The sequence below is a fragment of the Lipotes vexillifer genome, unplaced genomic scaffold (assembly GCF_000442215.2).
Source record: "Lipotes vexillifer unplaced genomic scaffold, Lipotes_vexillifer_v1.1 scaffold1, whole genome shotgun sequence".
Lineage (NCBI taxonomy): Eukaryota > Metazoa > Chordata > Mammalia > Artiodactyla > Lipotidae > Lipotes > Lipotes vexillifer.
Genome location: NW_006779068.1, coordinates 1,555,900 through 1,581,847, shown reverse-complemented (window position 1 = coordinate 1,581,847; position 25,948 = coordinate 1,555,900). Strand labels below are relative to the sequence as shown.

Here is a 25,948-nt window from a genome sequence, read left to right as displayed (position 1 = left end):
TTTTTCTTGCGTTATGCGGGCCTCTCACTGTCGCGGCCTCTCCCATTTGCGGAGCACAGGCTCCGGACGCGCAGGCCCAGCGGCCACGGCCCACGGGCCCAGCCGCTCCGCGGCACGCGGGATCCTCCTGAAACGGGGCACGAACCCGCGTCTCCTGCATCGGCAGGCGGACTCCCAAGCACTGCGCCACCAGGGAAGCCCTGAAGGCACTTTTCTTAGCTCACTACTTATATCATTTAATCCTCACACCAACACCAAAAAGTTATTACTTGCATTATTATGAGGTTTAGAGATGAAATAGCTTTCCTAAGATTTAGGAATTGGTGTGCTCGGATTTGAGTCTGGACCCAGAGTCTGAACTCTTAGCCACAATGCTATACCAACATCACTATGTAAGAATGCAATAGCAAAAAGGCAAATACTTACCAGCAACCTTTGTCCTATACCTGAGATAATTTTAAAGTTTTTAAAATTGCAATAACTCTTTGTGGAGCCATGTACGGTTTTCTTCTTTGTCTCCTAATAAGTAAATCACTGGCTAAAAAGGGAACAAAACCCTTTGACTAAATGATGGTTTCTATTACACATATCATGGAAAGCAACTGGTTTGCATCTATTTTCTACCTCTCAAATCCAGTGTCATCCACTGAACAGTGCTGGTTTGCAAACTGCTTTGCTACCAGTTCGAGATAAGCACAGAAAGCAAGAGTAAGCCTTTAGAAACTTTTATAGCAATCTGACTTGTGATGATACCCAAGCACATAATTGTGTATTTTACAAAAATACTGAGCTGTGATGGTTTAGAAAGTAAAACTGGCTCTTCATCACAGATAGTTTAAGAAGCATTGACTGGCAAACAATGGACTGCTAGCCCACCACCTTTTTTTATATGGCCTTTGAGCTAAGCAGAGTTTTTACAGATGAACATTTAAAATCAATCTGATGATCTAGAATACGAAAACTTTGGACTCCAACTAAGTGAAATGTTATCTCCCCTCCCCCAAAGGAATTCCATACTTCTTATTACCATATTACAAAAATTATACTAAATTATTACTTTTAATTTTGTCAATAAAAATTTGAGAAAATTTGTTTTCTCTCTTGTTTTAGAAGTAATATTCTCAGTTTTGCCTTTCAGCCTGCAAAGACTAAAATAGTTTCTCTCTGCCCTTTTACAGAAAAAATTTGTTGATCCTTGGTCTAGAGGACATAACAAACTAGTTGTCATGAGTAAGTTTCAAATATATATGTATGTGTGTGTGCATATGCACACATCCACACTTATCTTCTACTTATGGACTTCACACTATAAATACATTTGATTAAATGTGTTAACCTAATAAGTAATTGATTAATTTTCCTCTAAGTACAGGTTTTTCTAGAAAACTACCTAGAGATTTTTATTTCATAGATACAGCCTGAAATGCACCCCTTAAAACAAGTTATTTGACTCATTATTCTATGCTAATCTCATCCATTGCTGCTGTTCAGTCTTTTGAGACTGTGTCTCTGGAAGCTACTGAAGCATGTCTTTCCACCCTCCCTGCCAGAGAAAGTCCACTCTGGGCTGCCATACAAGCAACATCTATATCCTAGAAGAATGCAGAGTTATAGTTTGTGGGCCTGTACTTTAACCTCAAGTGGACCTTGAAGTTTATGATCCTTCTTCAGTTAACAGAAATGACATTTTGTATGTTTATACAGTGTAGAGTTCAATAAACACTCATTGATTCTTAAATAAATTGTAGAAATTCTTAATAAACCAAGTATGTCTATGATTTTAGATACATAAGTGTTTTTTTTGATACATAAGAATTTTGATCATGATCTATTCTTCACATATTTCCAGGCTATCTTGAACTTTCTGTCAAAAAGCCCTTATTATGTAGTTTATTACTTATGTTGTTAATATCTTTGGGTGTAAAACTTATTTCAGATACTAGTCGCATTACAGTTCCTAGGTTTGGGAGGTCTGAATTTATCTAAAACATGAATCAAACTTACCTGTGAGACATTTCAGTAATATTTCAACGCAGTTCTCAGATTACTGTCACTGGCCATTAAATGATTCTTTTAATGCAATAAGTGGGAAGAGTTTTTCAGGTAATAAGACTTTAATCTAAATTTTAATAATATCATACATTATTTTCAAAGCCAATATGATGAAACTGAGAGAAAAGCTTTCCTCTTAAAAATATATATACAGTAGTAAGTTGGGCATTAGAAGAGATGTCAATTAATACTCTAATATTTGACCACAGCTACCTTCACAAAATCAACACACAATCAGCCCTCCATATCTGTGGATGTAGAACCTAAGGATATGGAGAGCTGGCTGTATCACGCCACTGTATATAAGAGACTTGAGCATCCGCGGATTTTGGTATCTGTAGGGGTCCTGGAACCAATCCCCCGCAGATGCCAAGGAAGGACTGGATTTACTCTCAAATGCACATTGGTTAACATAGCACTGTCCCTCTTCTTTCTGTAAAACTGAGCATGACCCCGAGAGTCAGCAATAGAACAAAAATATAAATCTTGCTCATCATAGTCCAAATTGTTAAATACTAAGAGAAATAACAAAATATATTATTTGTATTCTTCAGAGATAAAAAAAAATTCTATGTTTCTAGTATAAAAATCTGAAAGATATCCAATATTTAATATTTCATACCTCTAAAATTCCTTTTCTTTTCTTTTCTTCACTGTCTGTGAATCCACTTATTATCTGATAACAGTCTTTACAAACTTTGTTCAATTTACCACCATCATACTCAAGTTGAGCTTTATAATCAGAACACTTCCAACAAACCACCTTAAATTAAGAAAAAATAAAGAAGAGTGAATAATCATATTTTAAAAATAAGATTTAAGCAATAATCAGTTATAGGTAATAATAAATGAGAAAAAGTTAAATGTAAAAGGCAAATTTTTATCAGACTAACAATATCCCCATGAACATTTAGAGTATTTGTCATGTATTATAATGCTGTTTGTGATGGGCTCTGCTTGCTCATCCTTCTCTTCCTGGCCCTAAAGGTAGGAGCTCTTCAAAGGCTTGGTCCAGACCATTACACTTCATACCTCTGGACGTTTTATATCTTCCCCAAATGAATTCATGGTCTACCTTGCTCCCAGCTTTCTCCTTATCACACTTTGTCCCTCCCAACCTGTTCCCTTCTCAGAGTACTCTCTATTGCTGGAAATAGCACAGCCTCCTAACCAGTTATGGCAAGTCAGAAACCTAGGAGTCATCCCGATACCTCTCTCTACCTCACCCCGTAGATTCACCATGTTATAAAGTCCTGCTGATTTTATCTCCTAGATATTTTTTCAATCTGTCCATTTTTCTACATCTTCCTTGCAATCACCTGAGTCCAAGCTATCAATGTCCTGGTTTGGACCATTATAGCCTCATGACTGGTCCTTGTAGCATTCCTCCTGGAGTCCAGGCCACTACTCTAAGATCCCCTCCAAGCTATTTTCCAAATGGCATCAGATGCTTCCTTAAAAATGCTAATCTGATATATTTCTCTTCTATTTAAATTTCTTTAAAGTCTTCCCTTTGCTCTTGGATAATGAACAAATTCTTAACCATGGCCTATAAAGTCCTGTCCTGCATGATTTACCTCTCTTACTCTATCTTCAGTGACACTGGCTTCTTACAGCTCCTAGAGTGCTCTGCTCCCTCCCTCTCTCATCTCTGCTTCAGTGAGTTAACTCTTGCTCATCCTTCAGATACTGACTCAAATTTCACTTCCTCAAGGAAGACTCCTCCAACTTCCAGAATATAGCCCATCTCTTATCACTGTGCTATTAAAGTTCCATGTGCTTTTATTATTTTTTTTTAGAAGATGTTGGGGGTAGGAGTTTATTAATTTTTATTTATTTATTTTTGCTGTGTTGGGTCTTCGTTTCTGTGCGAGGGCTTTCTCTAGTTGTGGCAAGCAGGGGCCACTCTTCATCGCAGTGCATGGGCCTCTCACTATTGCGGCCTCTCTTGTCACAGAGCACAGGCTCCAGACGCGCAGGCTCAGTAGTTGTGGCTCATGGGGCTAGTTGCTCCGCAGCATGTGGGATCCTCCCAGACCAGGGCTCGAACCCGTGTCCCCCACATTAGCAGGCAGATTCTCAACCACTGCGCCACCAGGGAAGCCCTCCAGGTGCTTTTTGCATGCACTGATCACAAGTTGTAATCATATACTTGTGTGATTTTTCGATTAATGTTTGTCACCCTAACTGACTGTAAGCTCTATGAGAAATGTCCTTGTGTATTTTGCTCACTATTTATAGTAACTGTTTAAAAAATAACCTTGCACTTTAAAAAATTATCTTCTTGGGAACTTCCCTGGTGGTCCAGTGGTTAAGAATCTGCCTTCCAATGCAGGGGACGCGAGTTCAATCTCTGGTGGGGCAACTACGATCCCACGTGCTGTGGGGTAACTAAGCCTGCACGCTGCAATTACTGAGCCTGTGCACTCTAGAACCCATGTGCCACAACTAGAGAGCCCCTGCACTGCAACTACTGAGGCTGCATGCTCTGGAGCCCACATGCCACAACTAGAGAGAAGCCTGCGTGCTGCAATGAAACATCACACATGCCACAACAAGGATCCCGCATGGTGCAACTAAGACCTGACGCAGCCAAATAAATAAATAAATAAATAAAATTATCCTCTTGCTTCTAGAACAATATTTTCCCTCATTTATAGTGGACAAACTATATTTAAGAAATATAAATATTAGTAAAACTTTCGGTTTAGATTCACATCATGTAAAATTCATAATAAAAAATCGTTCATTGTTTTCTCATACTTTCAATGAAATTACCCTAGGATTTAAAATTAGACATGTCTGTATCTGCAAATTCATATCAACTAATATTTATTTTCAAAGTATGTCACAGTACATTCATATTTTTGTTTGTTTACTGAAAGCAAGTATGTCAATATCTGAAATCATTTCAAGCAAACTCAATGAGAGATTAAAAACGTCTTACACTGAGGGGGGAAAAAAAAGATGTTTGCTATCAATTTGATTTTGATTATAAAACTGTCTCACTGAGTCAAAACTTAGGTAAAAAGGAAGAATAAATCTGCAATGTAATTGAGAATAATCTGAATGTGCTATCAATAAAAACTGTTGCACGAAAGCATACTAATAATACATTCAGTCATGACACTACAATGCCTACCCTTCTCTATGCTTATGTGTTGCTTTTTAGAAGAAAGTATTAATCTTCAACTTGGTTTACAAGGCCCTCCAAAACCTGCTGCTACTTCTCTCCAACTTCAGGTCATGCTTTGTTCCTTCTCACCCTTTCCATATGAAACAATTCAATCCCTGAAAACCTGTCAACTGCCTTAGCTGGCTTGAGTTGCTGAATCTTGTTAGAGATATTTCATTCCATTAAATGGACTAGTGTGTCCTTTTAAATTTATAACCATAAACCTCTAATGGGCATCTTTGTTTCTTTGGTAGGCTCACTTTTTCCTGCCCAGAGACAACTATTACATACTTAGCTCTCTTTCTCAAATCTCCCCCCTCCCTCTTACTTCCCCCTTCACTTTCAGATGATGACCCTTCCTCATACTTCAATGAATATGTAGATATTATCAGACCTAAATTCCCTCATTTCCCACCACCAAATCAAAAACACACCCACATTTCCACTCATCTTTCCCTTTATCCTTTCCGTTATAATGGAGGGAAGTTTCCCTCTCCCCATCAAAAGTCTGAACTTCTACTTAAGCTATAGGTTCCATCTCATATTTTCTCAAAGTCACTGACTCCTTTGGTTATTATTTATCTTTCTATTTCTTAGATTGCTCATTATGCTCCAGCTACATGACCTTTTGGCAGTCTCAAGAATAGATCAGGGCTTCCCTGGTGGCGTAGTGGTTGAGAATCTGCCTGCCAATGCAGGGGATATGGGTTTGAGCCCTAGTCCTGCAAGATCCCACATGCCGCAGAACAACTAAGCCCGTGTGCCACAACTACTGAGCCTGTGCTCTAGAGCCCATGGGCCACAACTACTGAGCCCATGTGCCACAACTACTGAGCCCATGTGCCACAACTACTGAAGCCCACATTCCTAGAACCCATGCACTGCAACGAGAAGCCACTGCAGCGACAAGCCCATGCACCACAACGAAGAGTAGACCCCACTCACTGCAAATAAATAGAAAGCCTGTGTTCAGCAACGAACACCCAATGCAGCCAAAAATAAATAAATAAATTTATTTTAAAAAATAAAAAAACTGGGCTTCCCAGGTGGCTCAGTGGTTGAGAGTCTGCCTGCTGACGCAGGGGACACGGGTTTGTGCCCAGGTCCAGGAAGATCCCATATGCTGCAGAGTGGCTGGGCTCATGAGCCATGACTGCTGAGCCTGCACATCCAGAGCCTGTGCTCTGCAACGGGAGAGGGCACAACAGGGAGAAGCCCGCGTACTGCAGGGGGAGGGGGGAGGGAAGGAAGGAAGGAAGGAAAAGAAAGAAAGAAAGAAAGAAAGAAAGAAAGAAAAATTAAAAATTAAAAAGAATAGATGAAGCTCTGTCCTACCTCAGGGCTTTTGACATACAACTCTCAGTGCCTGAATGCTCTTCCTGCCTTCTTTTTTTTTTTTTTTTTGCGGTACGCGGGCCTCTCACTGTTGTGGCCCCTCCCGTCGTGGAGCACAGGCTCCGGATGCGCAGGCTCAGCGGCCATGGCTCACGGGCCCAGCTGCTCCTCGGCATGCGGGATCCTCCCAGACCGGGCCATGAACCCATGTCCCCTGCATCAGCAGGTGGACCCCCAACCACTGCGCCACCAGGGAAGCCCCTGCCTTCTTTCTTATGGTTAGCTCTTTCTCACCTTTTAGGCATCAGCTTAAATATCAAACGCCTCAGATAGGTCTTCATTTTTCTAACTAAAATTGGTTCCAAATCCTCTTCCATTACCGTTATTCCCCGTTTTAACTTCTTGATTTCTTATTGCATTTATAGTCATTTGAAATGCTTGTCTGTTAATTTGGTCTGTTTTCTCCATTAGAATGTGAACTCTGTGAAGCTGGCTACCATTTTGCTTACCAGTTTTTCTCCAGGACCCAGCACAGTGCTTTGCATAAAGTTATCACCAACAAAAGTTTATCAACTAAGTGATTTATTGAATGATTTCTTTGTTTTTTTCCAAGTTAATGATTTTACAACACTTATATAGTGACTCATAATCTTAATGACCAAGAAAGCTCACATACATGTCCACATGCTCGACAATGATGCCTTCTCCTCGTCAGGGCATTAAAAGGCTCCTTGCATTTCATACACATTGTAACTTCATTATCTCGGATCCATCTTGGGGCTCTTTTTCCTAGCTCAGCAGTCTAAAAAGGAAAGAGATTCCATTTTAATGGCAAAAACTGTCATTTCCATCCATCCATCCATCCGTTCATTCATTTATTTATTTTAAAAAGAATTTTAACAACATTGCTCATAACCATGTTCTGAAACTCAAGATCCAGAAAAAGAGAGGAAAAAAAAAAAGGTTCAAAGACATTTAAGCAGCATGAAAAGGCACTCTATTGTATTCATCTAAGAAGAAATGTGATCCTGTCCAAATAGCCAGTTTTGGCAATGCAAAGGGAAAAGACTGGGTAGCAAAATAACTAGATAGATCTTCTGCAACTGCAAAGAGAAAAGAACTTAAAGAATTTAATTCAACTTACAGAAACCTCTGAATGAATGTCATTATCCTTGGCAATTGCATTTCTGAAGGTTTCATGCCTCTGATGGAAAGCATCAATAGTCTCTTGAAGTGCCTAAAATATACATGAAATTCAAAGCAGATATTAAAGTATCCCATGCAAATTAATAAAAACACTTTATTAAATAAATATCTAGGATGGAAATCACCTTAAAAATTAAATGACCTTATTCTGATGACTACAATATGTGCATAATACAACAATATGTGCACATCTGGGTACACATACAGAGGTTACCACGAAACAAAAATGAAAATAGAAATCAGGTTTACCTTGATCCATTCTTCTTTGTCTTGCTCAGAACTAAAACAAACAACAACGAAAAATTAAAGTGAATAAAGAGAACATTAATGAGTTATACCTGGTGCATACAACTGTATTTATGTTAGTCCAACTTTCTGGAAAATTCAGCGATGTCCAAGAAGGAGTTATAATAAAAATTAAACAGAATCTCTGGCAATTGAACAAATGAATTCATAAACATAGCTTTATACCATCCACTTACTTTGGAACACATAACTTTTGATGGAGAGAGCTAAGTTTGGCTTCTGTTAGTTTAACCACCATCATCTAGTTGTATATATCAGGTATCTGTAGATCTAGCACTATACTAGATACAGGCCTAGTCTTCCAATTCACCTTTATGAAAACACATGAGGCTTTGAAAGGCTGCTAGTCACAACCCATCTTAGAAAAGATTGCAATTATCCTTGAGACTATAAATTATCTGTGTAAAGTCTTAGGGAGCTATGTAACATTTCCTTTGGTAAACAATTTAATTCTATTTTGCTAGGCTTCAGGCAATACCATACCTAATTCATTACAGATAAAACACAACGAAGATTTAAATGCCTGTAGGAAGGAGGTTTCACAGATTAATGAACCCCAGTATTTAATAATTTTCTGTTGGGAAAAAATTTCCTTTTTAGTAGACTTTAGACTCAGTAAGATCTCCAAACTGAGGGATTGTGAAGAGTGGGCTCTATTTGTTTGCATGTATTTGGTAGGCTAGGGCTAAGTCTGAGTCCCTGTCCCAGCCTGAATGTCACATGCCACAGTCCCACAGGTATCACATATGTATAAGTCTGTGATTATACCATCCATGTGACACCATCCATCTTTCTCACAAAAACTGAGTATCATGATGTGCCAGGAATACTGCTGGAATCCGTGCATATCAAATGTAAGATTCTGCTTATATGTCACCTGGGGATCCTGAACCAAGAACCTTGGTGGGGGCAGGGGCTTTAATCTTGCCCCTCAAAAAAGGTTTCTCCCTAATGCTATGCCCCACCCCCACAAAATCAGCTCTATTGCTCTGGAAGCATAGTTATTTGCTAGCTGCTTTTAGCCTTTTAAATGCAAAGTAACTTGACAAGTCTTTAATGCCTTTTGTTTTACTTTCTCAATCATGGCAGATTTTTAAATTTACTCATCACTATATTTTTATATCCATTTAGCAATAGAAAACCATTGAATAAAAACTACATAAAATAATTTTGTTTCAAAAGTTTATATTCTTTTGAATATGGAAGGGGAAGCACAGTGTTAGAGGTCAGTCTTCAGGCTAACTTATTTAATAGGAAAAGTAGAACATTTTTTTCTGTGTTGGCTTCAGAAGTGAATTCTCTTTAAATATCACCAAATATATACCCAATTTGGGGTTCCATGTAATCCTTCAGACTTTCTGGGAATTTCAGTGTTTGTCTACATTCTTGAGAGAGTCATTATAGACCAGAAGATAAGTAATCACACTTCATTCAGATCTTCAATTCATCATATAATCATAAATGCAACTAAAGCAATGAGATTAGGGGAATAAGAAATTTAAGGAAAAATGAATGTGTTTTCAGTACTAATTGGAATGTATCCAATAGTGCATATTGGAACTCTACAAAATGATAACTGCCTGTACTTAAGAAAAATTTTCATGAATCAGCCCCATCCTGAAGCGAAAACAGCCCAACCTGCTAATGGAGGGGGGCTGGAGTCCGTCTCAACTCAGGCAACCCAAGAATCCTTGATAATCTCTCTTCTGCTGTTCAGACACATCTCTCGGGTTTGCAGATTTGGAACTATGCTGATATTCAGAGCCAGCAGAACCTTCATTCATCTGTAATGAAGACTTCTATGATGATCAGAACAACTGATGAGTCTTCTCTGTGGCCAGGGCCAATCATTCAGGGAGTCAACCACTGAGTGAGGACTTAGGTCAGGGGCTTCCAAGTACAGTAACATAAATTGTTCTCTTGGGTTTGATGGCTGGGGTCCAAATCACACCATGATAAAGTAGGAAAACCATAACATCCAAGCCAAGTCCTCCACCATTTGAACTCATCCTTGAAATGCTGCCTCCTAATCCTCAGGGCAGTCTCCTGTCAGCTCCCTAAGTAATGCAGGTTCATTATATATTTTCTGTGGGAAATCAAAGAACTGGCTAGGTATTTCTTCAAACTTTCCTAACCTGCCACATGTTCCATATCTATAATCACCAATTCCCTGGCTCCCTGGGTACAGATTCCTATTAAAATAATATATTCTCTTTTGAAAATGTGAAGTTTAAGCTCGTACATAGTTACTAAACACAAATATCCAGGATGAGTTCACCTAAGCAGCCAGAACCACATGCTATTGGTGCAAAGGAATAGAAAGGAACAGAAGGGCTCTCTGATTCTCCATGGATTCTAGGGTATGAAAACCATCAGAGCTGGGATCAGTAGTTAACCTCTGATCTGTGAACTTTTGGTGTATCTCAATTTTCACCATGCTAGGTTTTTTTTTTTTAAATAGGATAAATGGATGACAGCTTCCTAAAGCAGATATTTTAAAACCTGACAGCACTCTGTCTTCTAGAGGTTCACGCATGAGGTAGCTGTGATCTACTACAGTGGTTCTCATGTTTTGTTTCGTTTTTTTCTTTCCAAACAGGGTTATGCTAGGAGGATGGATGCTAGGCCTCCAGCTCTTTCTCTCCCACTCAATAAACATATAAGAAGAGCCACCCCTTCCAGAAGTCCTGGTTGCTAGAGGCTACTAGGGCCCCAAATAGCCCCCTTCATGTATCCTCAACTGTGGCAAGAGAATCATCTTTTCCAAAATGCCTCCAAAATGACTGATTTCCAAAATCATTCTCTCCATCAAAGTGCCATTAAGTCCTATAAATGCAGAGTCTCTGAAGGACAGATAGTTAAAGCTTCAATATTTATCATGAAATAATAAACATCAATAAACATTTGTGGACCAAAAGGAAGGATGGCGGAAAAAAGGTTAGAGAACTTTTTCCTAGAAGACTCAAAACTTTGGCTTGAATGCAACAATTCAGTCACTTTAATTTACTGAATGCTTACTGTCTGAAAAACCACTATCCTAGGCACTACAGAGGAACCAAAAGGGAAGACATAATTCTTGACTTTCAAGAGCTTACCTCTTTCCATTTATGTCCAACCAGACATGGGATAGATCCTCAGAATTATTTTGTCCTATGATTTATTCTGATTCTTTTGTAAAGTTGTGAGATAGGAATGGTTCTCTTACCTGGCTTGCAGTTCCAGTGTTCTCTCTTTCCCAGATACCTGGAAAGTGTGTGGATATTCCTCATTGTGAGTCTCTACAATTTTCATTCCATCAATGCCAACCCTGGTTCGAACTGTGAATTTAGAGCCCACCAAGCTGAATCTTGGCACGCAGTACAGCAACATGTTGTTGAACTGCAAGAAGGCAGAACACGTCAAAAAAAAGGAAAACAAAGAAGATAGAGGAAAGTGACCAATATTGAAAGTAGCCCTAGACAAAAATTCCAGGGAATACCATACTTTCTATGTGAGAAAAATTACTTAAATACCAGAGAGCTTTTATGCTTATATCAAAATTGTCATATTTTAAAATTTGTAACATATATTTCCTCCCTGTGCTGGTTCATAAATATTTTATTAATATTTAAGTAAACCAATCATCATTTTGTATTAGTAAGGAAATTAGTTAAGGAAATTAAGCTCAGCAACAATTTATTAAGGACCACTATATACCAGAAACTGAAGTTCTCAACCATGTAAGTTGAAGCCCTTAGACAATAAAATTTCTAACTGTTGTGTCAGGCAACAAGTCTACAACAGCTGTTAGAGGAAAAGATTAATATGTAGCAATTATTTTTACCAATGTGTTTAATGTTGTTTAAAAACGTAAGCAAATTTTTTGCGGTACGCGGGCCTCTCACTGTTGTGCCCTCTCCCGTTGCGGAGCACAGGCTCCGGACACACAGGCTCAGCGGCCGTGGCTCACAGGCCTAGCCGCTCCGCGGCATGTGGGATCTTCCTGGACCGGGGCACGAACCAATGTCCCCTGCATCGGCAGGCGGACTCTCAACCACTGCACCACCAGGGAAGCCCCTGCCCCACATCTTGCTTAAGAATTCATGATGTACGAATTAACAGAAAAGTCATTTATTTTAGCAAAAAGTCTTTATTTAGAACCTTATTTTGAAACTGAATCAAATTAGTGCCTCATTTCTAGTCAACCATGAACAGCTCCTGGACTTCCCTGGTGGTGCAGTGCTTAAGAATCTGCCTGCCAACGCAGGGGACACAGGTTCAAGCCCTGGTCCAGGAAGATCTCACATGCCGCAGAGCAACTGGGCATGTGCGCCACAACTACTGAGCCTGAGCTCTAGAGCCTGTCTAGTGAAGCCCGCATGGCTAGAGCCCACGCTTGCAACAAGAGAAGCTACCGCAGTGAGAAGCGTGTACACCACAACGAAGAGCAGCCCCTGCTCAATGCAACTAGAGAAAGCCCGTGCGCAGCAACAAAGGCCCAACGCAGCCCAAAATAAATAAATAAAAAATAAGTAAATTTATAACAAGACAAAACAAAACAAAACAATGAACAGCTCCTGCTAATCAGTACCAAGCAATGATTTGGGGAAGGCATTTAATTAACTTTTAAATGTATTAAAACATGCAAAAGGATGAAACTCTAAATATGGGGGTTAATTTGTAGGCAGATTCCTAAAGAAGGTCCATATTTATCTTTCTACTTCATATTTATTGTTTCTAACACTGTTTCTAGGCTTAAATATATTTTTGTAAGGCAAAAGCAACTGGGAACTTAAAACACTTATGTAACCTTTCATGTCTCAGGATTATTATCTGTAAAAGTCACAGGTTGTTGAGAGGATTAAATGAGGAATAATGTCCTGTTTTGTCAGGTCCTCTTTTTAGCTCCAACCATGAAAGAAATGTTGATGGATATTTAAAACATTTCAACATGTTTATGTGACAATGTCCACTGTACTCATTCTGAAAGCAAATTTTTTACCAGTTTGTTCCTCATACATTATTTTGCAACTTCCTATAACCAGCATCATAAATTTCATTTCCACACTGGATAATGTAGAAATAAAAGGGCACTAAATATATATATATATATATATATATATTTTTTTTTTGCGGTATGCGGGCCTCTCACTGTTGTGGCCTCTCCCGTTGCAGAGCACAGGCTCCGGACGCACAGGCTCAGTGGCCATGGCTCACGGGCCCAGCCGCTCCACAGCATGTGGGATCTTCCCGGACTGGGGCACGAACCCGTGTCCCTTGCATCGGCAGGCGGACTCTCAACCACTGCACCACCAGGGAAGCCCAATACATTTTTATCATATATATCTGAGCACCACATTTCACATTTACATTTCTAGAAGGGAACATAATGCTTTATCATTAATTGTCCACTGTATTCTAAGTATGGCAATCACAGCCTCATTGTAGTACACAGAATTTAAAGATCTGAAAATACTCTTAAAGGTTCTCATCACCATCCCAGCTTGATTAAGGCAACAGCTTGCTAACTGTTCATGTTAGTATTTCTTTCTCTCTTCTATAAGGCCTTCTCAGGAAGGGATTTGGCCATGTCTGAATGGTACTGCAGGAGTTGCAAAGTGCCACCAAAATGGACAGAACTAGCCAATAAATACCCGTTTTCTTCTACTTAGAGGTGAAGGTGATAATGCTTACAAAGAAGATGCCATATACGTAAAGCTAGTCCTGTTCCCTCGGTGAACCTGGCTCCTGTGGCAAAAGCCACCATCACCTTCTCTGGGTTGTGCTGGTGCTAAAAGAGGGAGTTATAACAACTGTAGCACCAAGTAGACTGACTTTCCTTTTCAGTGAAAGAAACTCCTTTTATTCCATGCCCGCTGCTCGGAAGTAGTTACTAACAAAGCAGTCTCTGGCTGGCAAGCTCTAGAAGTGCTAGGCTGTGCCGAAACCTAGAAGAAAGTCTCAACTTTATTAAAAGTGTAGGGAGGTTCCTGCTTCTTGATCTCCAGGGTTCCTCGACTAGTTATTTCAAGTCTCTTTAAAATATATTTGATTGAAATAATTCAATTTCATGTCTCACAAGTGACAGTTCATCAAAGTTTGTTTTAGAAGGTAAAAATACATTGTTGGAGGAAATTTCCAGTGCCCAGCCTGTATTCAAAGTTTAAATAAGTCAAGAGAAAAATATATATATAACTCTGTCAAAAGGTATAAGGAAATAAGGACTAGAACTCCAAAGAGCCAGGAATAAAACCTCCTATCATTCTATGGGATAATTCAGTGATTTTTTTTTTTTAACTTTCAGATGTCAGGTGTGGTTATTTACTTACTCAACAGAGTACCCTACATAAAATAAAAAGCATGATGTGGAGGCAAGTAAATATGCAAACACATGATGATCATTTGAAAGCTGAAATCAAATTCTAAATATAACTTGGTTTTTCAGATTTACACGTGTAATATCCCCAGAATAGGAAACAGAAAACTAGCACTCATTTTCCTTCTAGAGAGAAAGGAGAAAAAATAAAAGGTACTTCTGAAGTTTCTACATATAAGAAAATAAAGATGCTCCATGGGAATAAATGTGTGCTGGGGAGAGGAGAGATTCTGTGACAAGTACAGTACTAGAGGGGAAGGACTGAAGGAATGAACACTACAAGAACTGCTTCTAAGATGGTCTTCAAAAGATGAATAAGGCTTTCCTAAAGTTTCTGCTGTATGACTCCATTCTCCTGGAAGGCAATGACATGATATGTTTGATAGCTTATAATAACTGGAACAAGATGGGTACTTTTCTCTAAGTCATTACTGTTGTATTCCCCCAAGGCTCTTTGCCATCTGTCCTCCAAATAGCTGTTTAATTTGGCTCTGAATTAAGGTATTCAATCCAAAACTATTTCCAGAATAATTCTCAAATGTGAAAATTAAACCAAGGCCATTGGTTAGACACAGAGCTGAAAGTTTAACTACAGAAACTGTGACACTGATGTTGAAGAGGGGAAAGGAAAATTACCTAAGCACCTACAGGTAAAGACAAAGGGAAGACACTGACTCCCAGGCCTTTTGCCCAGAACAGTATATTAAGCATGTCTTTTTAATCTGGATTTTTGATGCTTTGACATCTTGGGGCCTTGCTGACATTGGAGGACTGCCCCCTCTCAGGACTACTCAATTCTTTGAAGACAGTGAGTGACTCACCTGCAAGCATGACTTTCATACGGAAACTAACAGATCCAGAACTCACACCCCAAGCACCTCCTCTATTGAGTGCTTACACTCCGAGTCAGTATTCCCCTTCCGTAAGAACCCTAAGGCTAGGTACCAGTCAACAGTCCCTGTGTGCCAGAGCCTGATGAAATTATTTAAACTAGCAAATTCTAAGCTGGTTTCCTCTGCCTTGCCTATTCCTTCTCGCAGAAACCACAGTACAGGTTCTTGCCCACATTTGCTGCTTGCTTTCTCTGCCTTCTGACCAACTCTGGTGCTTTCTCATGTAGCTCTTCCATGGTGTGGCATGCCCCCTCTTTTTGGAATCTGCGAGTATAACTATCTTTTCAATGGCAATCACCTCCTGATATGTTGGCCTCACCATATTTGAATAACAAAACCTACATTTCAAAATAAACAGCTCTCTGGACCCTAACATGACATCACATGTCCCTGATTTACATTTAGGTCTCTGTAAAGCTTCTGAAAGGTGAAGTTCTTCTGTTGAGCTCCAATGAAGATTTTTTTATAGTTAATTTGTAAAATATCTATAAATTTTTTAAGTTATTGAGATATAATTCATATACCCTTTTAAAATGTATAATTCATGGTTTTTATATAGTTGTAAATTGTGCAGCCATCACTACTATCTAATTTTAGAACATTTCCTGACTCTAAATGGAAATCCTGTATCCATTTCCTCCTCCCCACCAGCCCTAGGCTACCACTACTGACTTCCTGCCTCTATGTATTTGCCTATTCTAGACATTTCATATAAATGGAATCATATCACACAGTGTGGCTTTTTGCGAATGGCTTCTTTCACTTTACACAACGTTTTCAAAGTTCATCCACGTAGCATGTATCAGTATTTTATTCCTTTTTACTGCCGTATAATATTCCAGTGCATGGTTATACCACATTTTGTTTATCCATTCATCAATTGATGGACATTTACTTTGTTTCCACTTTTTGGCTATAATGAATACTTTTGCTATGAACATTCATGTATAAATTTTGTGTGGACATGTTTTCAATTTTCTTGAGTTATACAAACTTGAAGTAGAAACGCTTTCAAGAGAGATACTGAATACCCTTCTGCATGACAATTAGTTCCTGTAAATCTTCCTTTCAAAGGAAGCTGTAACCAGACAAAAGAAACCTCTAAGCCCCCAACAACTCATACTAAGGCTAGTGAGATGACTGCCTTGCAGCAGAAAAGTCAGATGTGAATAACATCCTGAGAATGTGTCATGTGCCAGTTACCGGGCAGCCTCTTTACCAATGTGTCTGTTTCTTTGCCTATAATAACAATCATAGTAACAGCTAACATTTACTGAGCTATTACTCAATGTTAGCTTATTGTTACTCATTGTTAGCTATTATGATTATTATCATATCACTAGATATAGAAAGGAACTGGAATTAACAGAGACTAAAATATAATGGCCTGGATGCCCCAGGGAGAGCTCCTATATTTTCGATAAGTTCTAGACTAAATGTCATTTCCCTGAAGTTAAGGAAGGGATGGAGATTGATTGCAGTGAAAAGGAACTATGTAGCAAACTCATGTACTTTTACATAGATATTTGAGGCACAAGTTTTACAACTTTGTCTATATATTTCTTCAACTAGAAGAATTAAAAATAGTGGTCCCCACATATACACTGATGGCTACGATCATCATGGAAAGGTTAAATCATCGTCACTACGAGTTACTGAGTAAATGATACATGGTAAGTACACAGAAAAATTATAGAAAAATACTTCAAAAAAAGAGTTGTGTCCTTGAAAGAACAAGTTTCAGTTACTAAGGACATTCCCTGATGTGGAATCCTGACAGTACTGACTAAACCAGGTTAGATATAATTGTTCTGGTGAGAGCAAGCAAGCATCCTACTTTTCCAAGATGCATATAACAATGTTTATGGGTTATTCTTATGTGACTTTCTCATACTACAAAACTCACTAAGAAAAGGTAGCGTTCTTGTGCCGATGTGTTCCGAGCAGCTAGTTTGAGGATCTGTCCTTCTTTTATTAGTTCATTTGAAGGATTTACAATGTCTTCTTCTTCTCCTAACATTTCATAAATCTCTAAGAGTTTCTTTAGGTTCTCCTAGGAAATTAAAACAAAACACAGCAAGATCACATATAAGGAGGTTTCACCTTAGTTCCTTTAATCAATGACCTTAGCTAAAATATACATAATTCAGAAGGGATTGGAACTAAGCATAAATTTTGGTATAAAGTATGTCAGTTATGATCAAACTAAAACCTGAGAGAAGAGGGATAACACTAAACATTTTATAAACAATCTTTTTTGTTCACTTGTATCAATTCATTTGGGTCCAAACCTGTAGATAATATCAGACTATATTATTGGCAATTATCTAACTAGAATATTCCCATTTCCTCTGGAAACCACTTACCATTTTTCTTATTGCACTATTAGAATGACTTGCTGCTGTAGATATAATTTCAAGTGATTCTAAATGGAAAAAAAGAAAAGTAAATACATTTTGTCCTTACTATGTTACTAAATAGCTGAATAATATACAGTACAATAAGAAGAAATCTGAGACCGAAGATACACGATAAAAGCAGGGGGCAATTTGCATTTATAAGTTGGATACTTTCAAAAGTTCATTTGTAAGCAGATTATTTGGAACTTGAAGGGTATCTCCTCATTAAAAGTCATATACAGTGAGTAGGCTCTCAGGTACCTTTAATCGATAAGGGACCTTCAAAATAACAAACACCCTGACACTAGCTTGGTACAAGGAACTTTGTCAGGGGCTTTCATATATATTAGGTCAATTCATTCTTATGCAACCTTGAATGGAAAGTATATTAGCTTCATTTGGCAGATGAAAGAAGTAGAGAGTGATGTGACTTGGCTAAGGTCACAAATTATGATACTGAAGGGCTACATTAGAACCAAAGTCTTCTGACTCAAATTTCTACATTTCAGCCGTAGTATTTCACTAGTTTTATAAGCAAATTAACCACCAAGCATAATCAGTTTTCTCTGCGAAAACACACTCACATTTCTAGTCTAGGTGAAAGGGAATTTTCTGATGCCAATGTTGATGGAGGGTTTTGTTGCTAGGGCAGGTGGTAGCGAGAGATGGGAATGGGAACTCTGATATGGGCAAGGTAGGAGCTTCGGGACTACTGGTGAAGAGATGTGGAAGCTAAGGCTTCCTGCTGGATTAACCTGAGGGAATGTTCTCAATCCTACATCACGTCTTGCTCTCTTCCTTTCTTTCCTATCTTATGACTACTGGTTGGGTTAATTCTGTTACCACAACAACCTCATTATTCTGAACCAACTTTTCTGTCTTCTTCGTTCTACTGCTGAACAAAATGCACTTTTTTTGCTTTCCCCTCTACTTTTAGGTCTCTAAAAGTACTTCTGTGATTTCCTTACAATTTTAGTGTAAGTAGTAATGGGAAACCAAAAAGAGTAATAAAATACCCTATTACGTTGCTGACTCTCTGCTTTTTGACATAGCTACCTTAGCAGGAGTCAAAGTCTTCTGAGTATAGAAGAAGCAGAATTGTTATTTATATTTTAGAGAACTATCCTGATTTTGGCAATTCTTTGCATTCCACATAGGATCCAAGGTAGAGGGCGACAAATTAAGATGGGCTGGGGCCACCACCCAAGAGACTAGTTTGAGAAGTAGCAATCGTGATCCAACCTCCAATCCTACCACTACTAAAACCAAGCACTCAGGCCAGGTGAGTGGAAAGTGGGGATGAAGTGGAAAGTGGAAGAAGACAAGTTAGGATAATTCTAAACTTTAGAGGAAGAAAGGGGAGATGAGAAGTTCCTGTGGTCAGGAACTTCTTGGATGGTGGGAGAAACATCACAGATAGCCTATGTTCAGAAAAAGACCCAGTCTATAAGACCAAACATTGTGTTTTGTGTTCATCTCTGAACAAGGTTCACTTATAACAGCAGACAAAAAATTATTAGAGAAAGTAGCAATGCTTTAAGATTGTACACCAGTATTGTTTGTACATGTTGATTACTAATCTAAGTTAAATTTTCTCTTCACAGTTAACTGATTTTTTTTTAAGTACACAAGAAAACAAAATTCTTATTGAAACTCTTAAGCCCTAAAAAGTCTTCCATTATGATCTAATGAAAAAATAAAAGATTTTTTATTTTTTCATAAAAAAAAAATGTAGTACAGGAGTAGAGCAGGAATAAAGTTTTCTCAGGGAAAATGTTAACTGACACTAAACAGCACCACTGCCTCTTCTGTCTTAGAGTAGAGAAAGGTAGAGAGATATCACTTTGCTTAGGCTATTTTTTTTTTTTTTTCCAAGCCCCAAGTCCCCGCTTAGGCTATTTTTACATAGTAAATATCATCTTAGTTTTCTTGGTATGTATCAACCTACCTAATTAACCAGCAGCACTAGTAATTCTGAATGGTTGTATTCTTCCTGTGAGAAGGTAACTGTGTATTGCTATTCCAGATGTCTCTAAGACTACAGTTTTATATTTCAGAGTTAATGATTAACGTGAAACCAGCATGAGAAATGTGATTTGCATTGCTCCAAGCCTATGATTTGGGCTCAAAAGTGCTTGCCTAATTGACGTGCTGATGACAATTTCCAGTGAGGTTATTTTCTGGCACCAATATTTTACTAAAGTGGCTATCAGACCTATCTCACTTTGAAATCACAAGCCTACTTGGCCACTAAATTATCCAAAATGGAAAGCAGGGCCGGGGCCGGGGTGGGGGAAGTATTTACTTTTAGCATCATTCCAGTCCGGAGAACCAGGGGGCAATTTCCTTAGGTAGTCCTTAAGGAGCATCTCATACCGGGGAATCCGCTGAACAGGTTCTAGCATGTGATGCTGCAAAGTCAAGCTCCCACAGATCTTCTGTTTCTGTAATGAGAAAGGTTTTTAAAAAAAGATTTAAAAATTAGGTTAGCCAGTCTAAAAAAGTTGAACGTAACATAGAATTTTCATTAAGGGCAGCATTTCACTGCAAAGTGTGGTCTGTGCATCACCTGCATTAGATATACCTGGGATGCTATTAAAAATGGAAATTCTGAACCCCATCGCAATCTATGAAACCACAATTCTGAGGCCACAGCCTGGGCATATGCATAAAAATGCCTGCAGTTCTTCCATTAAAGTTTGAGGACCACCAATCTAGTGTTAAGAACAGAAAGAAAAATCAAGCGGAATTTAAGCAAGAAATTTCCAGATTGATGGCATCTACTTCAATTAGTCACTACAAGGGTTTGTCAGGTCACATTATTAAATCATACTCCAGAGATTTTCAAAAGAAGAATCTATTTAATGAGGTTCACTAAGTAACACTGCATTAAATGACTCTGGACTCAGCAGAAACTATTTCATAATAAGGCTACCATAAATGTCATTTCCTTTTAACTTAAAAGACTCCACATGTAGAAGAGTGACAAGATGAGAAAATTTTAATTTTTCATTAGGTCATGGCATTCTTTTCCATTAGAAACCAAACTCTAAACAGATCTCCTTTGCTTAGGGCAAAACTGAGTCTATAGAACATGCTTTCAGTAAGCTGTCAACATGGAAGGAGAGAAAAAAGATTACTTGAAAAATAAGGTGTGTTCCTGTTCATATTAAACAAAGAAGAAACCCTCTTACTATATTTATTGATGACCATGATCAGGGCACTGCAGGGTAAAAAATGTTGTATTAAGACATGATGTTTGCATTCAAAGCAAACAAGAAACTAAAAGCTTCATAGAGAATGGAATATTTACACATAAACTCAGGTGAGGTCAGGCTTTGGGCAGGGAAATGAGGAATACCAGGTGTTAAGTGCGGGAAGAGGGACCTTGGAGAACAGGCCCAAGACAGTGGGGCATGAAGCATGTTTAGTGAAAGGGGGCAGTTGAGTTCTGCTCGGAAATAAGATATTTATAGGGAAATAGGGGATAAGGAAGAAAATGTAATCTGGGGCAATAATGTCAAGCTGGGTTTAGATTTACTTCATCTAATGCAGGTTTTCATGCAGGGGAGTGATATCATTAGATATGACAGCTATTAAGATTAACCTACAGCAATGTGGCTTTAGGCAGATGTCGGGAAACTAGTTTGGAAGTTATTGTAGACCAGGAGAAAAGTAAAAAGAGCCTGAAATTAGCATGGAAGCTGAGGGTTAATGGCTTTCCTTAATAAAGTGTAAGATATTAATATTATAAGTTTAGTTATTGCATTTGATTTTCTCCAGCAAGCCTATGGTGTATATATATCTATACACACACGTATATATCTCCAGGAAAATATTACTGATCCCCAAATTTTTACATGAAGAAACTGGCTCAGAAAAGTTAGGAGAATTTTCTAAGGTCAAGTGGCTCTAAGTGGCAAACTAGAATCCTAAACTAGATTAGTTGATTCTCAATCTACCATTCCTTTCACAACTCCATCCTTTCCTCATAACGTGGAGAAGACAGACATTGCTGAGATAGTTTTAGTATTTGATGAAACAATGATAATGACCACCATCGTGTAGTGAGCACTTACTATACAACAAGCTCCATGCTAAGTCCCTTGAAAATATTATCTAACAGGCAAATGAACACATAAAGAGAATGAGGAAAAGTGACAAATCAAAGATAAAGCCAAGTGGTCAAATTCTGGTGAATAGAAGAATATTGGTGCTATGTGATAAATCCAATCACATAACCACAAGCTACTCTATGCAAGGCACAAAAGGTCAAGTGGAAAAAATGTTTGTAAGCTAAAGACAGGAATGGAACATGTTGACTTTGTATTGACAACAAGATGTTCATACAGAATTGTGTGGCCAGCACTCAGCATTTTGTAACTGGAGTTCAGGGGTAGAGGAATACACTAGAAATAATGACCATATAAGCATCTGTATGACATGATGGTTAAAGGCTTGGGAAACTATGACATCACTGAGAGTGTGGAGAGAAAGAAGACAATGAAGGGCAAAAACCTTGTATTCTGCCCACATTTCAATAATAGAAAAAGGGGTTAGTGAAAGAACCAAAGAAGGAGCCAGTGTTCAGAAAGGCAGATGAGTGCTTAATCGTGAGAGAAAAGAGATGTTCAAAAAAAGGAGTGAAGGGGAAGAGCAGGACTTTTGGCTATGGCTGAGAGAGGAGACTGGCAAAATCCTCCCTTTAAAAAGCGACTTTATAATGAAAACCTACTATAGCACTGGGAACTCTACTCAATGCTCCGTGGTGACCTAAACGGGAAGGAAATCCAAAAAAGAGGGGATATATGTATACCTATAGCTGATTCACTTTGCTGCACAGTAGAAACTAACACAATGTTGTAAAGCAACTATATTCCAATAAAAATTTTTAAAAAATAAAAAGCAGCTTTAAAGCTGGATTAAATTGATTTTAACAACAACAACAACAATCATTTCAGCACTTTGGAAATTGACCAAAGGCACAAAACAATCTGAAAAGTGTTTCTTTTAAAAACTGCTGAACTTTGGGTAAGAACAGCAAGAAGCTGTGGTATTCTGGCCTGGGGCTGCACCGCTTCCTCTCCCAGCTCAGTCAATGTGAAGATTCTGCAAGGGTGGGGCACGCTGTGAGGACTGGCAGTTTCTCTGCTGATGTTGAAGAGGGCTCCTTTGATTTACAGCGGTGAACCATATGCCCAGCAACACTGTCAGTGGAAGTGATGGTCTCTGAGGTGGGCAAGTGGGGAAGACCAAAGACTTTAATAGCCTGAAGCTGTGTTGTGGTCGGACAATCATTTCCTTGGCTGAGGCTGTGTGAATAAACCAGCAGAGACAGAAGAGAGCCCAAGCCAGCAACCTCCTGGCCACTCTGAGGTTGTGGAGATGCAGACAGAAGATACAGATAGGAGATGGGAAAGGGCCACAAGGACTTGGAAATGGCCTGATCTTTAAATGACTGTGTGCCCCTCCACACACAATTACAGGGCCATCAGCAGAGGAGAGAAGCTAACCGGATCTAGGTAGTTAGGCACCTGTGTTTAACAACTGTTTGATCTTTAACCTACACAGATATAGGGGCAACCCCTATAAAGCCAAGATCACATACAAACACAAGAATATTCAACAAAAAACTGAATAGAGACATTAGTGGCTGCATACCAGAGGAGAGATAAAGTTCATAGATTTAGTCTAAGCTAGTTAATAAACAAACAAACAAACAAAAAACAAAAGTAACCGCAGCCACTCTCAGTAGGGAAAATCCAAATCTAGAGTTCCCACAAAATAGGTTATCTAAAATGTCCAGGGCTTCCCTGGTGGTGCAGTGGTTAAGAATCTGCCTGCCAATGGAGGGGACATGGGTTTGAGCCCCGGTCCGGGAAGATCCCACATGGCGCGGAGCAACTAAGCCCATGCACCACAACTACTGAAGGCCGCGCGCCTAGAGCCCGTGCTCTGCAACAAAAGAAGGCAGCACAATGAGAAGCCCACGCACCTCAACGAAGAGTAGCTCCCACTCGCAACAACTAGAGAAAGCCCATGCGCAGCAACAAAGACTCAACGCAGCCAAAAATAAAAAAATAAACAAATAATGTCCAATATTCAGCAAAAACAAAAAGAGATATTCAAATAAATAGTGAAGTATTAACCTACACTGAAGAAAAAAGGCAGTCAAATAAAATTGTCTCTGAGTGAACTTAGATATTGGATATAGCAAAGATTTCAACATAGCTATTATATGTATGTTCAAAGAAATAAAGGTAATCATATTTGAAGAACATGAAAAGTATAACAACAATACATGCATACATAGCAATTTTCAAGGAGGAATCAGACAGTATAAAAAAGAACCAAATGAAAATTCTGGAGTTGAAAAGTACAATAACTAAAATGAAAAATTCACCCCAGAGACTCAACAGCAGAAACAAGATGGCAGAAGAATCAATGAACTTGAAGGAATATTAATTGAAATTATACAGTGTAAAGAACAAAGAGAAAAAAGGAAGAAAATTGAACAGGTCTCAGAAACTCACATAATGGGACTTCCTTGGTGGAGCAGTGGTTAAGAATCTGCCTGCTAATGCAGGTGACACAGGTTCAAGCCCTGGTCTGGGAAGATCCCACATGCCATGGAGCAACTAAGCCCGTGTGCCACAACTACTGAGCCTGAGCTCTAGAGCCCACGAGCCACAACTACTGAGCCCACGCACTGAAGCCTGCTACTGAAGCCCGCGTGCCTAGAGTCCATGCTCTGCAACAAGAGAAGCCACCACAATGAGAAGCCCGCGCACCTCAACAAAGAGTAGCCCCTACTCGCCACAACTGGAGAAAGCCTGTGCACAGCAACGAAGACCCAGCACAGCCAAAAATTAATTAATTAATTATTTTAAAAAAGAAACTTGGGTAATGAAAATATGAAATTCAAAGAAATAATGGCTGAAAACTTCTCAGACTGATTTAAAAAAATCTACACAACCAAGAAGCTCAATTTACGCAGAATAAATACAAAAAAGATCCACATCATTTTCAAACTGTTAAAAGCCAAAAACATAGAGAAAACTTTGAAAGCAGCAAGAGAAAAGCGATTCATTACATACACGGGACTGTCAATACAATTCAGGGCTAACTTCTCATCTGACACAAGGGAGGACAGAAAGCAGTGAAATGACATTCAAATCCCTGAAAGAAAAAAGCTATCAGCCAAGAATTCTGTGTCTAGCAATGCTATCATTCAATAGTGAAGAAAAAAATATTTTCCAAATAAACAAAGCCCAAGAAAATTCATTGCTATTCACTCTGCCTCACAAGAAACACATCATTTTTATGCTGAAAGGAACTTATTCCAGACATGGTAAATATATGGGTTAAAAACATATTTGTTGGGCTTCCCTGGTGGCTCAGTGGTTGAGAGTCTGCCTGCCAATGCAGGGGACACGGGTTCATGCCCCGGTCTGGGAAGATCCCACATGCTGTGGAGCGGCTGGGCCCGTGAGCCACGGCCACTGAGCCTGCGCGTCCGGGAGAGGCCACAACAGTGAGAGGCTCGTGTATAGCAAAAAAAAAAAAACATATTTGTAGACATTTTTCTTTTTTCAAATTGAAGAATAGTTGATTTACAATGTTGTGTTAGTTTCTGGTGTACAGCAAAGTGATTCAGTTATACATATATATTCTCTGTCCATATTCTTTTCTATTATGGTTTATCACAGGATATTGAATATATTTCCTGGTGCTATATAATAGGACCTTGTTGCTTATCTATTTTACATATAGTAGTTTGTATCTGCTAATCCCAAACTCCTAATTTATGCCTCCCACACCCCCCTTTCCTCTTTGGTAACCATAAGCTTGTTTTCTATGTCTTTGAGTCTGTTTCTGTTTCATAAATAAGTTCATTTGCATCATATTTTAGTTCCACATATAAGTGATGTCATATGGTATTTGTCTTTCTCTTTCTGACTTACTTCACTTAATATGATAATCTCTAGGTCCATCCATGTTGCTACAAATGACATTATTTCATTCACTTTTATGGCTGAGTAGTATTCCACTGTGTATATATACTACATCCTCTTTATCCATTCAACTGTCAATGGATATTTAAGTTGCTTCCGTGTCTTGCCTATTGTAAATAGTGCTGCTATGAACATTGGGGTGCATGTATCTTTTCGAATTAGAGTTTTCTCTGGATATATGTCCAGGAGTGGGATTGCTGGATCATATGGTT

At 38.8% G+C, this 25,948-nt stretch overlaps 1 protein-coding gene across 4 annotated transcripts in view; it reads right to left on the bottom strand.

The window, feature by feature from the left end:
- Positions 1-25,948, bottom strand: part of FGD4 (FYVE, RhoGEF and PH domain containing 4) — a 200,841-nt gene that overhangs the window by 3,116 nt on the left and 171,777 nt on the right. For all 4 annotated transcript variants that reach the window (XM_007452184.1, XM_007452186.1, XM_007452187.1 and 1 more), the window contains exons 8-15: positions 20,027-20,165; positions 17,689-17,747; positions 17,229-17,375; positions 11,280-11,452; positions 8,018-8,048; positions 7,707-7,799; positions 7,239-7,364; positions 2,675-2,815 (exon numbers count right to left, since the gene is read on the bottom strand). In XM_007452184.1, coding sequence (XP_007452246.1) covers positions 2,675-2,815; positions 7,239-7,364; positions 7,707-7,799; positions 8,018-8,048; positions 11,280-11,452; positions 17,229-17,375; positions 17,689-17,747; positions 20,027-20,165 — 909 coding nt within the window. The remainder of the gene's footprint in view (positions 1-2,674; positions 2,816-7,238; positions 7,365-7,706; positions 7,800-8,017; positions 8,049-11,279; positions 11,453-17,228; positions 17,376-17,688; positions 17,748-20,026; positions 20,166-25,948) is intronic.